At 45.8% G+C, this 11836-nt stretch overlaps 1 protein-coding gene across 1 annotated transcript; it reads left to right on the plus strand.

Moving 5' to 3' along the window:
* Positions 1-10483: 10483 nt before the first annotated feature.
* On the plus strand, positions 10484-11209 carry LOC121877291 (collagen alpha-1(VIII) chain-like). The gene has a single exon (XM_042382969.1). It carries the CDS (start codon positions 10484-10486, stop codon positions 11207-11209), a length of 726 nt encoding a protein of 241 aa, XP_042238903.1.
* Positions 11210-11836: the final 627 nt, after the last annotated feature.

Genomic DNA, 11836 nt, shown 5'->3' on the forward strand with positions numbered 1-11836 from the left:
ATAAACACACACGCAGACAACGCTTGCAACCTGAAAAATTTAACGGGAAGGAGTATATTTTATTTATTTCTTCAACTTCATGACAGACCAATTAAAGTGTTATGACTTTGAGGGAGGTTGTTGGGTCACGGCGGGAACCAGATAAACATAACACCAAAGTAATTGTGTGATAACATATCATTAATTACGTGATAATGACAGTAAGTCAACAGAGGGTCGGCGCTTAAGAGTCCTCCCGCCCCTCACCCCCACAGGTGTCACAACACAGGTAGAGGAAGGTGTACCTGTATTTTAATATCCTGTGTGTGTGTAATAATAATAATAATAATAATAATAATAATAATAATAATAATAATAATAATAATAATAATTTACCGTTTACTGAAAGAGCATGGCAACCGGAAGGCTGAAAATATACAGTTGCGTAATTGGGCAATGGGTCTCTTGATTTACAAATAATATACAAGTAACTTAAGTGATGCAAATATGATATATAATGACTATGTAGGGAGAAGGTTATACTACAGGCATTTCAACATAGTGACAGTGCAAAAAGGTAAGATTGACTAGGAGTGAATACACTGGTTGATTACAAGTTATTGATAATTTTTACAATGGTTGGGACTGGGCTGTTCTTATAGTGATCAGTACGTGCTCGAATGGGCTGGATGCGGTTGTGGTGTCGAACAGAAATTCTCGGACGAGGGATCTCGAGTGGTAGTAGGAACCGGTGTCGAGGATGGTGCAGAAGCTTCTCACCAAATTTGCAGATGAAGTCGTGGTGATGGTCAGAGAGAGCCGTGAGGATCAGTGTGTTGAGCGCTTCTTGATATGTGGAGTAGGAAGAGGAGAGAATAATCTTGCTTGCCCTCTTTTGCACTTTTTCTAGGTGTTTATGTGATGTGGTATTTAGGGAGGAAGACCAGGTTGGGGAGGCATAGGTTAGCTTGGGAAGTATGAATGTTGAGGAAACACTGAGGAGCTCGGGTGCAGGAACTCCGAGGGACTTGAGTCGGCGGAGGAGGTGGAGACGGAAACTGGAGGATTTGACAACTTCACTGACTTGTAGTCCAATTTAGTTTGTTGTCTATGGTGACGCCGAGGAGCTCAGTGGAGTCTACAACCTGGAGTGTGTTGGGGCCTAAAGTAATGGAAGGGGGTGGGACGACGTCGGAAGAGAGGTTGATGTGCATAACCATGGTCTTGGTATGGTTTATGGTGACGTGGTTGTTGGTAACCCAATTTTGGAGACTGTTCAATAAATCCTGGAGGGCGGCATAGTCAGTAGCAGAGTTGTTGACACTGATCCCAATGGTGGAGTCGTTGACATATTTCCAGCGAGCAAAGGTTTTTCTTAGGGCATCATTGATAAGCATAAGGAACCAGAGTCCCATCTTGGTGCCTTGGGGGACCCCACAGGTGAGTGTCTGAAAAGTGGAAACAGCCCCCCCGAAGCGTACGGCTTGGGTTCGGTCAATAAGGAGGTCTGTAAGCCATGGTATAAGACTTCTTCGAAACCTGAGGTCGATAGCTTAGTTGATGATTAAATTGTGGTCGACTAGGTCAAATGCTTTGGTGAAATAAATGAAGGCGACAGCCACAGACATTTTCCGTTTTTCTAGATGTGAGTCTGTGTGTGTATGTGTGTGTGTTTGTGTGCGTGTGAGTCTGTGTGTGTGTGTGTATATGTGTGTGTGTGTGTATATGTGTGTGTGTGTGTGTGTGTGTGTGTGTGTGTGTGTGCGTGCACGTGTGTGTGTGTGCGTGTGCAACCAAAGCCCCGCTGCCTTGCGGATTAACCTTGGTAGGTATAAGGCTACAGAGGTAAACCCCCGAACGAAAAATCTGCTGTGGAGCCCCGCATCAGGCAGACATGCTTACAGAGCTCCAACAAGACCCCAACGGCGGTATAGGTGGAAGAGGTGACCACCGTGGAAACCCAACGACTACACCAGCGGACGAAGGAATTACCTGATGGACAGATTACTATGGCGAAACCCAACAAACTGGGCTATCGGCAGTCCATTGCGACTCTCCCTCTCTCCAATCATTGCAACACTTGCACCACTGGATTAGGAAAAGGAAGAGCCAAGATGTGTGGTTGCAGTCTGCGCTCCTGCCTCTCCACATAAATCAACTCACGCGCAGCCATCATCCCGTTCATCATACCTCTCATCATTATCAAAACCCTTATACCCCAAAAAGTCCTATGGCGACTGATGAGTAGCGACGGAGACAGGTAGAGATGACTGCCGGGAGTCTCTAGTCACAACTCTACACATGGGCGGCACAGATAAGATGGTCGTTTATGCACTGGGATATAGGCAGCAGTGCAATCTGGCCCTGTCTGTGCGACTGAGCGGCCCTTTCGGGGAGCCACTCTGCTCACCCCACATGGGGAGGGGGCTAGAAAAGGTGCCCTAAACATAGCCATCCGAAATCCCAACCTGACTAGGCAACCGCACCCAGTAAAGGTCATCCTTATGCGGTGTGGAAAACACAACCAAAATCACAGATCCAAACAAAAACAAACCATGAAACCTCTTATGGTCGCTGCATGGAATGTCAGGAACCCTTCTGGATACTGACACAAATGCACGTCCTGAAAGAAGAACTGCCCTTGTGGCAAACGAGCTGGCTAGGTATAACATCGACATAGCAGCCGTCAGTGAGTCCCGGCTTACAGATGAGGGCCAACTCACAGAACGGGGGTTTGGCTACACCTTTTTCTGTAAGGGTAAGCCTGCTGCAGAGAGAAACCGCAGACGACCTCAACCTTGTTGCTCACACTGAACGCAACCTACAGGAGATCCTGAACACCTACGCAGATGCGTATACACACTTCGGCCTTGAGGTGAATGTACGTAAGACTCATATTCTCTTTAAGGCTACCCCTGTTCAGCCACACCTTCACCATCCATCCAGCTAAACGGTACTACCCTCTCTAATGTTACCCACTTTCGGTATCTCGGCTCTCACCTGTCCACCACCGCGGATTTCGATAAAGAGATTCAGCATCACTTCAGAGGTGCATCTTAAGCCTTTGGCAGACTCCGAAACCGTGTCTTCAGCTGTAGGGAGCTGAAATTATCTACAAAGTTACTGGTCCTCCCCACCCTGCTATATAGCAGTGAGACATGGGTCACATACAAGAGGCACCTGAAGGCACTAGAAAACTTTAACAAACGTAGTCTACGATCCATCCTTCGAGTTCGCTGTGAAGGCAAGAGAACAAATGCCAGTATTCTTGCTGACACTAACTGTAGAAGCAGCGAGGCTACCATTATCCATGAACAAACATGCTGGACTGGCCATGTTACCCTCATGGACGACAGTAGTCTGCCTAAGCAGCTTCCTTACAGTCACCTAACTAATAGTAAACGTAACGCTGGCGGGCAACTGAAAAGGTATAAGGATAGTCTTAAGACAAACCTGAAAAAGTGCTAAATTATCCCCCTCACCTGTGAGGCGATTACTCCATAATGTAACGCTTGGAGGATCACCACACGAGTTAGCCCGATTCCATAACGAGGCAGACAAGCGCCAGCGCCGGAAAGTTGCTACCGCGGCTTCTCCCGTACTAGATGTATCCCCCACATGTGCAACATCTGTGATCGACCCTGTCGGTCCCGTGTCGGCCTCTTAAGTCACCTCAGAACTCACTAACGTAGGTGACATTTTTAATAACCCATATTATTGTATCATAGCTGGATGATCGTCATACTTGATTCCGAGTGATTGCAAAGTAGTAGTAGTGCGTGCGTGCGTGCGTGCGTGCGTGCGTGCATGTGTGTGTGTGTGTGTGTGTGTGTGTGTGTGTGTGTGTGTGTGTGTGTGTGTGTGTGTGTGTGTGTGTGTGTGTGTGTGTGTGTGTAATAAAAATAATCATAATAATAATTAACGGTTTATTGAAAAAAGTTCTGCAGCCCGAAGGCTGAAAATATACATTGGACATAAATGACTTATTACATACATTGGTGGTTTAACAAAAGCCTTCATTAGAGAAAGATAAAGGAACATACAGTGAACATACAGATTAATGTAGGTGTTGAACAGCAAACACGTAGTGTAGTAACTCCCTTCCAGATGGTGATAGGAGGGACCTAACGACGTGTAGTAGTTCCCTCACAGATGGTGTTATGAGGGACCTGACGTGGTGTAGTAGTTCCCTCACAGATGGTGTTATGAGGGACCTGACGTGGTGTAGTAGTTCCCTCACAGATGGTGTTATGAGGGACCTGACGTGGTGTAGTAGTTCTCACAGATGGTGTTATGAGGCATTACGGTGTAGTAGTTCTCTACATATGGTGTTATGAGGGGCCTGACGTGGGTGGTAATTCCTCACAGATGGTGTGTTATGTGAGGGCCTCACATGGTGCAGTAATTTCACAGATGGTGTTATGAGGGGCCTGATGGTGTAGTAATTCCTCACAGATGGTGTTATGAGGCCTGTTATGGTGTAGTAATTCTCACAGATGGTGTTATGAGGGACCTGACGTGGTAGTAGTTCTCACAGATGATGCTATGAGGGGCCTGATGTGGTGTAGTAGCCTCACATATGGTGTTATGAGGCCTGGGCGTGGTGTAGTAATTCCTCACAGATGGTGTTATGAGGGCGTCACATGGTGTAGTAATTCCCTCACAGATGGTGTTATAAGGGGCATCACGTGGTGTAGTAGTTCCCTCACATATGGTGTTATGAGGGGCCTGACGTGGTGTAGTAATTCCCTCACAGATGGTGTTATGAGGGGCCTCACATGGTGTAGTAATTCCCTCACAGATGGTGTTATGAGGGACCTCACGTGGTGTAGTAATTCCGTCACAGATGGTGTTATGAGGGACCTCACGTGGTGTAGTAATTCTCTCACAGATGGTGTTATGAGGGACCTCACGTGGTATAGTAATTCTCTCACAGAGTGAGGTGTGGTCCCAGGCCTTCCTATCGTAAACGGATTAACACATCACTGGTTGTTGTTGGGTCTCACGGGCAGTTATCACTGGGTACCTGGGACCTCACTGTGTGAAGGCTAACTTGGGTACGACTCGGCTGTTACTGTTGAGTTGTTCTCACTGACTTAAGCACTGTTCACCACTGTTCACCTCTGTTCAACACTGGTTCCATTCCTTTCCTAAATGAAATTGTAACTTCTGGCGAGAACTTGTGATATTCCGGTGGGGAGGAGGGTTCAGGTTAGGGAGTTGGTATAGGCCAACCTAACAGTTGACCTGGCTGCTCCCAGAGGAGCGCCAGGTACGTCTTGACCCTTCGGTGGTCAAGTATGTGTGTGTGTGTGTGTGTGTGCTTTTTTTCATGTAACAGCATGCCAATATTATTAGCTTTACCATCACACTTTTATGTTATATTTTAAAACAGTCAAGAATTGTTGTAAAACGTATACCATCTCCTATCCTGAAAGATACTGTTAAGCAATAATGAAAAAAAAAATATGTACAAAACCTTTTATCTATTTGCATTGAAACACGTAAATATTGACACGTGACTTTTATTGCGGAGATAAAGTGGTTCTTATATTCACTTTTATCTAAGTAATTATAGCCAACAATAACAGGTGTCACGAACTTTAAAACGTTTAACAGGTAACAAAATTCACAGCATTCCTTTGTTATGTTTTTTACATAATATAATTTTCAAGTTTCTTTTTCTTTTGCCTTCATACACTAGTGGTTTAAACCCTCCATGTGATTCTTAAAGTCTAGAGTCTTTTGTAATATATTTATATATTTCAAACCTCATTTATCTATATATTTAGTTTCATTGTTGGTCATTTACATGTTCATACACATACACGTACTTATTCAACAGTGACTCATAAATAAAATAAATTAAATTTAAGAAGTGAATGTATATTATATGCTAGTTAAATTCCCTCCTTCCCTCTTTCACACCTTCCCTCCGTCACCCTCTTCCTCATTCTCTTTTATCCTTCCTCCTCTGTTTCTCCCACTCTTTCTCTCTCTCATTCCCCAATCCCCACTAACCTACGATTTATCTTTCATTTTTCTTCCTCTCACACCTTTCCTGTCTCTCCTTCTGAACATTCCACCTTTCTTCATTCTTTCTTTTCTCTCTCAGTCCCTCGTCCTTCTTATGACTTGTTCCCTCTTCATTTCCCAATTATTATATTTGTCTGAATGATTCTCAAGTATTAGATCTGTCAGGGTAGTTTATCATCCTTTTCCTATTTCATCTAACTGTTTCTTTAAAGATATAATTCAACTAGTTAAGTTGTTCTCTCTCTCCTTTAATCAACTTCTATTTTAAACTCATTTTACTTTTTAGTTAAAGGATGAAACATTTGACAATCATAAGTTAACATTGTATATGTAAATTAATAGTGTACGATGATTTGCAGATAGGAAAATGTATCTAGTCGGATTTATGTATTTTTTTAATTAAGGTGGAATAAATGGATGTGTAAGGTAACTATTTTGAATTTTCAGGACAGAAGGTGACCCACAGCAGCTCATATATGAATACTTAAGAAAACGTCAACTAAACATCAGGGTTACTGTATACCAAAGCTTTTTTTTCTAATGAGAATAACTTTTATATATATATATATCCGCAACTACATCGAATGATCTTGATATTTTTAAGGGTGTAACTGAATAAATTATTGATTGATTTAATGTTCACGGAGTTTCCCGTCAAAAACGCTTACGATACTTGTAAGAAAATATGAAAGGTTCACAAATTTAATACCAATCATTTTATCCTGACGATCTGAACAACATGTCGTATTTTTTCTTCGTTTTTATTTCGATGATTGATTCGCCATCAAGAGGGAAGTGCTGAAAACATTATTCTTTTACCCAATATTTTTACCTAAATAATATTTTTGCTTGCTATGTGGAACTCTACCTGGAAAAACACATGAAAGCCTGGAAGCCCTTAGACTGTCAACCACAATCAAGCCAAATTTCAACCGCTTTTCCCTCCTGCACAACGATTAGTTCAGATCATGCCGACTAAACCAAGGTTATTAGATACCTGGAGCAGCACCCAGCTCACTCAACCATACCCTGATTACTGTCTCATTCTGTGCCATAAATATATCTAATAAGATATCATACTTTTGCCCTTTAATTGCATGTGTCATCCCTAAATGTACATAACAGTCATCATACTAATGCCCTGAATAGGTATAAGTGAGTGAAGAGTAACGTGAGAGAGAAGCAAAAAAAGCGTAGGTAATGGAAAAGGTAAAGAAAGAGTAACAAGGGGGAGTAATAGGAAAGGAAGTGAGAGAAAGGAAGGGAGGTATGGAACGATCGCTGGTGGAATTGGTGGCATTGAGAGGAAGGAAGACGAGGAGGAATATAAAGAACGGGGGGGGTGGGTGGAGGATCTGGAGGCGATGAGGAGAGAGAGAGAGAGAGAGAGGGGGGGGCTGGTGCAGGACATACGGTTACAAAAGAGACGAACTAAGGACTGACGAATACTTGGTGTGGAGAGAGGCAGGGGTAGGAGAGGTGGGCGGACGAGAGAGACGGAAGGGTGGCGGGAAAGAGAGGATGGCAGGCGGGAGGAACTGGCAGTAAAGGAGGAAGGAACACACGGTCGTAAACTGCAGCCACAATTTTACACGGACTCGTATATTCTCCAGTTTGTGAATACGGTGACACTTTCTTTTCATACCTGGGGCGGCGGGGGGAGGGGGATGCAGTCCTCTCCACCCCTCTGTTTTTGTATGTTTTTTTCCGAGTTTGGGTGATTTTTCATTATTTATGTTATTCTTCGCTTCATTGCTTGGGGTCTTGGGTATTGGCATCACTTTCTAAATATATTTTCTTTATTTCATCTTCTTATTCTTTCTTTATTTATTTATTTCTCTTTCCGTCTTCTTTATATATGTTCTATGTCCCTTCATAATCTTTCTCTGTTACTACTCCTTTTTTATGTCTTTCCAATTTTCTTATTCATCCTTTTTTTCTTCTTTCTTCAACTTTTTTTACACCCTAACATCGACCCAAGTCAAGGGGAGCATTCACGCACCTGTGCTGAAGTTTGCACTCGTTCGTACATGAATCTCTGATTTTTTGGCCCTAAGTGTAAGTGCATTTTTTAATTGAGTATTATATAAACAAACTGCATTACGTATAATTTCATTTCCTATTCTGGTGTTTAACGGTCTTTATTTTTTTAATTTCATAGCTATTTTTTTTTATAGATGATGTGTATTTCTCTTCGTATCGTCTAAACTAGATTGATTAACAAGCCTTTTCTGGCTTTTATTTCATGAAAGTGATCACCAGTAGATATTTTTTCCCCAGATGCAAACACTATGTAAGATCATTTATCGTCATTTTATCCTCTACAGTAACCTTGATGAAAACCTCTTGCGGTATGTATGATGAATGACATCAGAAACAACTAAATGACCTTCGGTTGATCATTTGTGATTAACCCTAAGAGTATTATACCTTATGGCCTCCAAGTTCGCACCAAGAAGTAACAGAAGTAGGGGTGTGGGGCCATATCTTCTAGGTATTAGATTATTGGTATGATTCCTGCATGGCCCGTGATGTGAATGTTTTGTGAGGACTTTAGATAACTTTCCAACTTACAGGCTACCGTTGGATGAATAATGACAGTAAGTTGTCAATAAATAACCAATTACCAAGAAGTAACGAACAATAAGCTACAGTTAACGGAGAAACGACTAAATAAGGTCGCCCACTAATACTGCAGCAACGATAGAACCAACCCCCTTTAATAATTTCACACTAATAACTAAGTGACAGGTAATCGCTCTTGAACTGCGTATGAAGGAATAATTTACAGTAGAAAAATGTTTCGGTGACAAAATATACAATGTTCATGAGAGGAAGGGAGTTACTAAGGGAATGTAATATATTTGTTATATAATGATAGATAATAACTTTGAGACACTAAGAGATAACATTTAATAAGCAATAAAACAAGAAAACGACTGAATGAAAAGTGGAAGACGAGAAGTAATAAGTAAGAAGGAGTGTTAGTAGTGTATACCAAGGCAGACAGTGGAAGGTATGCCAGGGCAACCAGTGGAAGGTATATCAGGGCAATCAGTGGAGCCAGGGTAACCAGTGGAAGGTATGCCAGGGCAGCCAGTGGAAGGTATACCAGGGCAACAGTGGAAGGTATGCCAGAGCAGCCAGTGGAAGGTATGCCAGGACAACCAGTGGCAGGTATATCAGGGCAGCCAGTGGAAGGTATGCCAGGGCAGCGTGTGGAAGGTGTGCCAGGGCAACCAGTGTAAGGTATGGGAGGGCAGCCAGTGAAAGGTATATCAGGTAATCAGTGGAAGGTATGCTAGAGCAGCCAGTGGAAGGTATGCCAGGGCAACCAGTGGAAGGTATGCCAGGGCAACCAGTGGAAGGTATGCCAGGGCAGCCAGTGGAAGGTATGCCAGGGCAGCCAGTGGAAGGTATGCCAGGGCAGGCAGTGGAAGGTATACCAGGACAGCCAGTGGAAGGTATACTCAGGGCAACCAGTGAAGGTAGGTTAGGGCAGCCAGTGGAAGGTATGCCAGGCAACCGTGAAAGGTATGCCAGGGCAGCCAGTGGAAGGTATATCAGGGCAATCAGTGGAAGGGTATGCCAGAGCAGCCAGTGGAAGGTATGCCAGGGCAGCCAGTGGAAGGTATGCCAGGGCAACCAGTGGAAGGTATACCAGGGCAGCCGAGAGGAAGGTATACCAGGGCAGCCAGTGGGAAGGTAACCAGGCAGCCAGTGGAAGGTATACCAGGGCAGCAGTGGAAGGTATGCCAGGGCAACCAGTGAAAGGTATCCAGGGCAATGGGCATCCAGTGAAGGTATGCCAGGGCAACCAGTGGAAGGTATGTACCAGGGCAACCAGTGGAAGGTATGCCAGGGCAGCCAGTGGAAGGTAGGCAGGGCAACCAGTGGAAGATACCAGGGCAATGGCATGGAAGTGCCAGGGCAACAGTGGAGTATACAGCCAGAAGGTATACCAGGCAGCCAGTGGAGGTATGCCAGGGCAACCAGTGAAAGGTATACCAGGCATCCAGTGGAAGGTATGCCAGGGCAACCAGTGGAAGGTATACCAGAGCAGCCAGTGGAAGGTTTACCAGGGCAGCCAGTGGAAGGTATACCAGGCAACCAGTGGAAGGTATACCAGAGCAGCCAGTGGAAGGTATACCAGGGCATCCAGTGAAGGTATGCCAGGGCAACCAGTGGAAGGTATACCAGGCAGCCAGTGAAGGTATACCAGGGCAGCCAGTGGAGTTTACCAGGCAGCCAGTGAAAGTATACCAGGGCAGCCAGTGGAAGGTATACCAGGCAGCCAGTGAAGGTATACCAGGGCAGCCAGTGGAAGGATGCCAGGTAGCCAGTGGACGGTATGCCAGGCAGCCAGTGAAGGTATACCAGGGCAGCCAGTGGAAGGTATTCCAGGGCAGCCAGTGGAAGGTATATCAGGGCAGCCAGTGGAAGGTATGCCAGGGCAGCCAGTGAAGGTATGCCAGGGCATCCAGTGGAAGCGCAGGCAGCCAGTGGAAGGTATAAGGAGGGCAATCAGTGGAAGGTATGCCAGAGCACCAGTGGAAGGTATGCCAGGGCACAGTGGAAGGTATGCCAGGGCAGCCAGTGGAAGGTATACCAGGGCAGCCATGAAGGTATACCAGGGCAAGGGCATCCAGTGGGTGTGCCAGGGCAGCCAGTGGAAGGTATGCCAGGGCAGCCAGAGGAAGGCATATACCAGGCAGCCAGGAAGGACCAGGGCAGCCAGTGGAAGGTATGCCAGGGCAACAGAAGTATGGCAGGCAGCCAGTGGAAGGTATGCCAGGGCAACCTAGTGGAAGGTATGCCAGGGCAGCCAGTGGAAGGTATATCAGGGCAACCAGTGAAAGGTATGCCAGGAGCAGCCAGTGGAAGGTATACCAGGCAATGGCGAAAGGTATACAGGGAGCCAGGAAGGTATACCAGGGCAGCCAGTGAAGGTATACCAGGCAGCCAGTGGAAGGTCATGCCAGGGCAGCCAGTGGAAGGTATGCCAGGGCAACCAGTGGAAAGTATGCCAGGGCAGCCAGTGGAAGGTATGCCAGGGCAACCAGTGAAGGTGGGCATAGGGCAGCCAGTGGAAGGTATATCAGGGCAGCCAGTGGAAGGTATGCCAGGGCAGCCAGTGGAAGGTATACCAGGGCAGCCAGTGGAAGGTATATCCAGGGCAGCCAGTGGAAGGTAACAGCAGCCAGTGAAGGTATACCAGGCAGCCAGTGGAAGGTATACCAGGGCAGCCAGTGGAAGGTATACCAGGGCAACCAGTAAAGGATGCCAGGGCAGCCAGTGAAGTGCCACCAGGAAGCCAGTGGCAGTGCGCCAGTAAGGTATATCAGGCAGCCAGTGGAAGGTGTCAGGCAGGGAACAGGCAACCAGTGAAAGTATACCAGGGCAACCAGTGCAGGTATATCAGGGCAGCAGTGGAAGGTATACCAGGGCAACCAGTGGGTATACCAGGGCAGCCAGTGAAAGGTATATCAGGGCAGCCAGTGGAAGGTATACCAGGGCAACCAGTGGAAGGTATATCAGGCAACCAGTGAAAGGTATACCAGGGCAGCCAGTGGGTGCATATCAGGGCAACCGTGAGGAGTATACGAGCCCAGTGGAAGGTATACCAGGGCAGCCAGTGGAAGGTATGCAGGGCAACCAGTGGAAGGATCAGGGCAGCTAGGTGGAAGGTATGCCAGGCAGCCAGTGGAAGGTATACCAGCAACCAGTGGAAGGTATACCAGGGCAGCCAGTGGAAAGGTATGCACAGGGCAACCATGAAAGGTATGAACAGGGCAACCAGTGGAAGGTATGCCAGGGCAAC

Source organism: Homarus americanus, unplaced genomic scaffold (assembly GCF_018991925.1).
Source record: "Homarus americanus isolate GMGI-L3 unplaced genomic scaffold, GMGI_Hamer_2.0 scaffold367, whole genome shotgun sequence".
Taxonomy (NCBI): Eukaryota; Metazoa; Arthropoda; class Malacostraca; order Decapoda; family Nephropidae; genus Homarus; species Homarus americanus.

Coding starts and splice junctions, on each gene's coding strand:
- LOC121877291 (XM_042382969.1), top strand. CDS start 10,484: ATGCCAGGGCATCCAGTGGAAGCGCAGGCAGCCAGTGGAAGGTATAAG.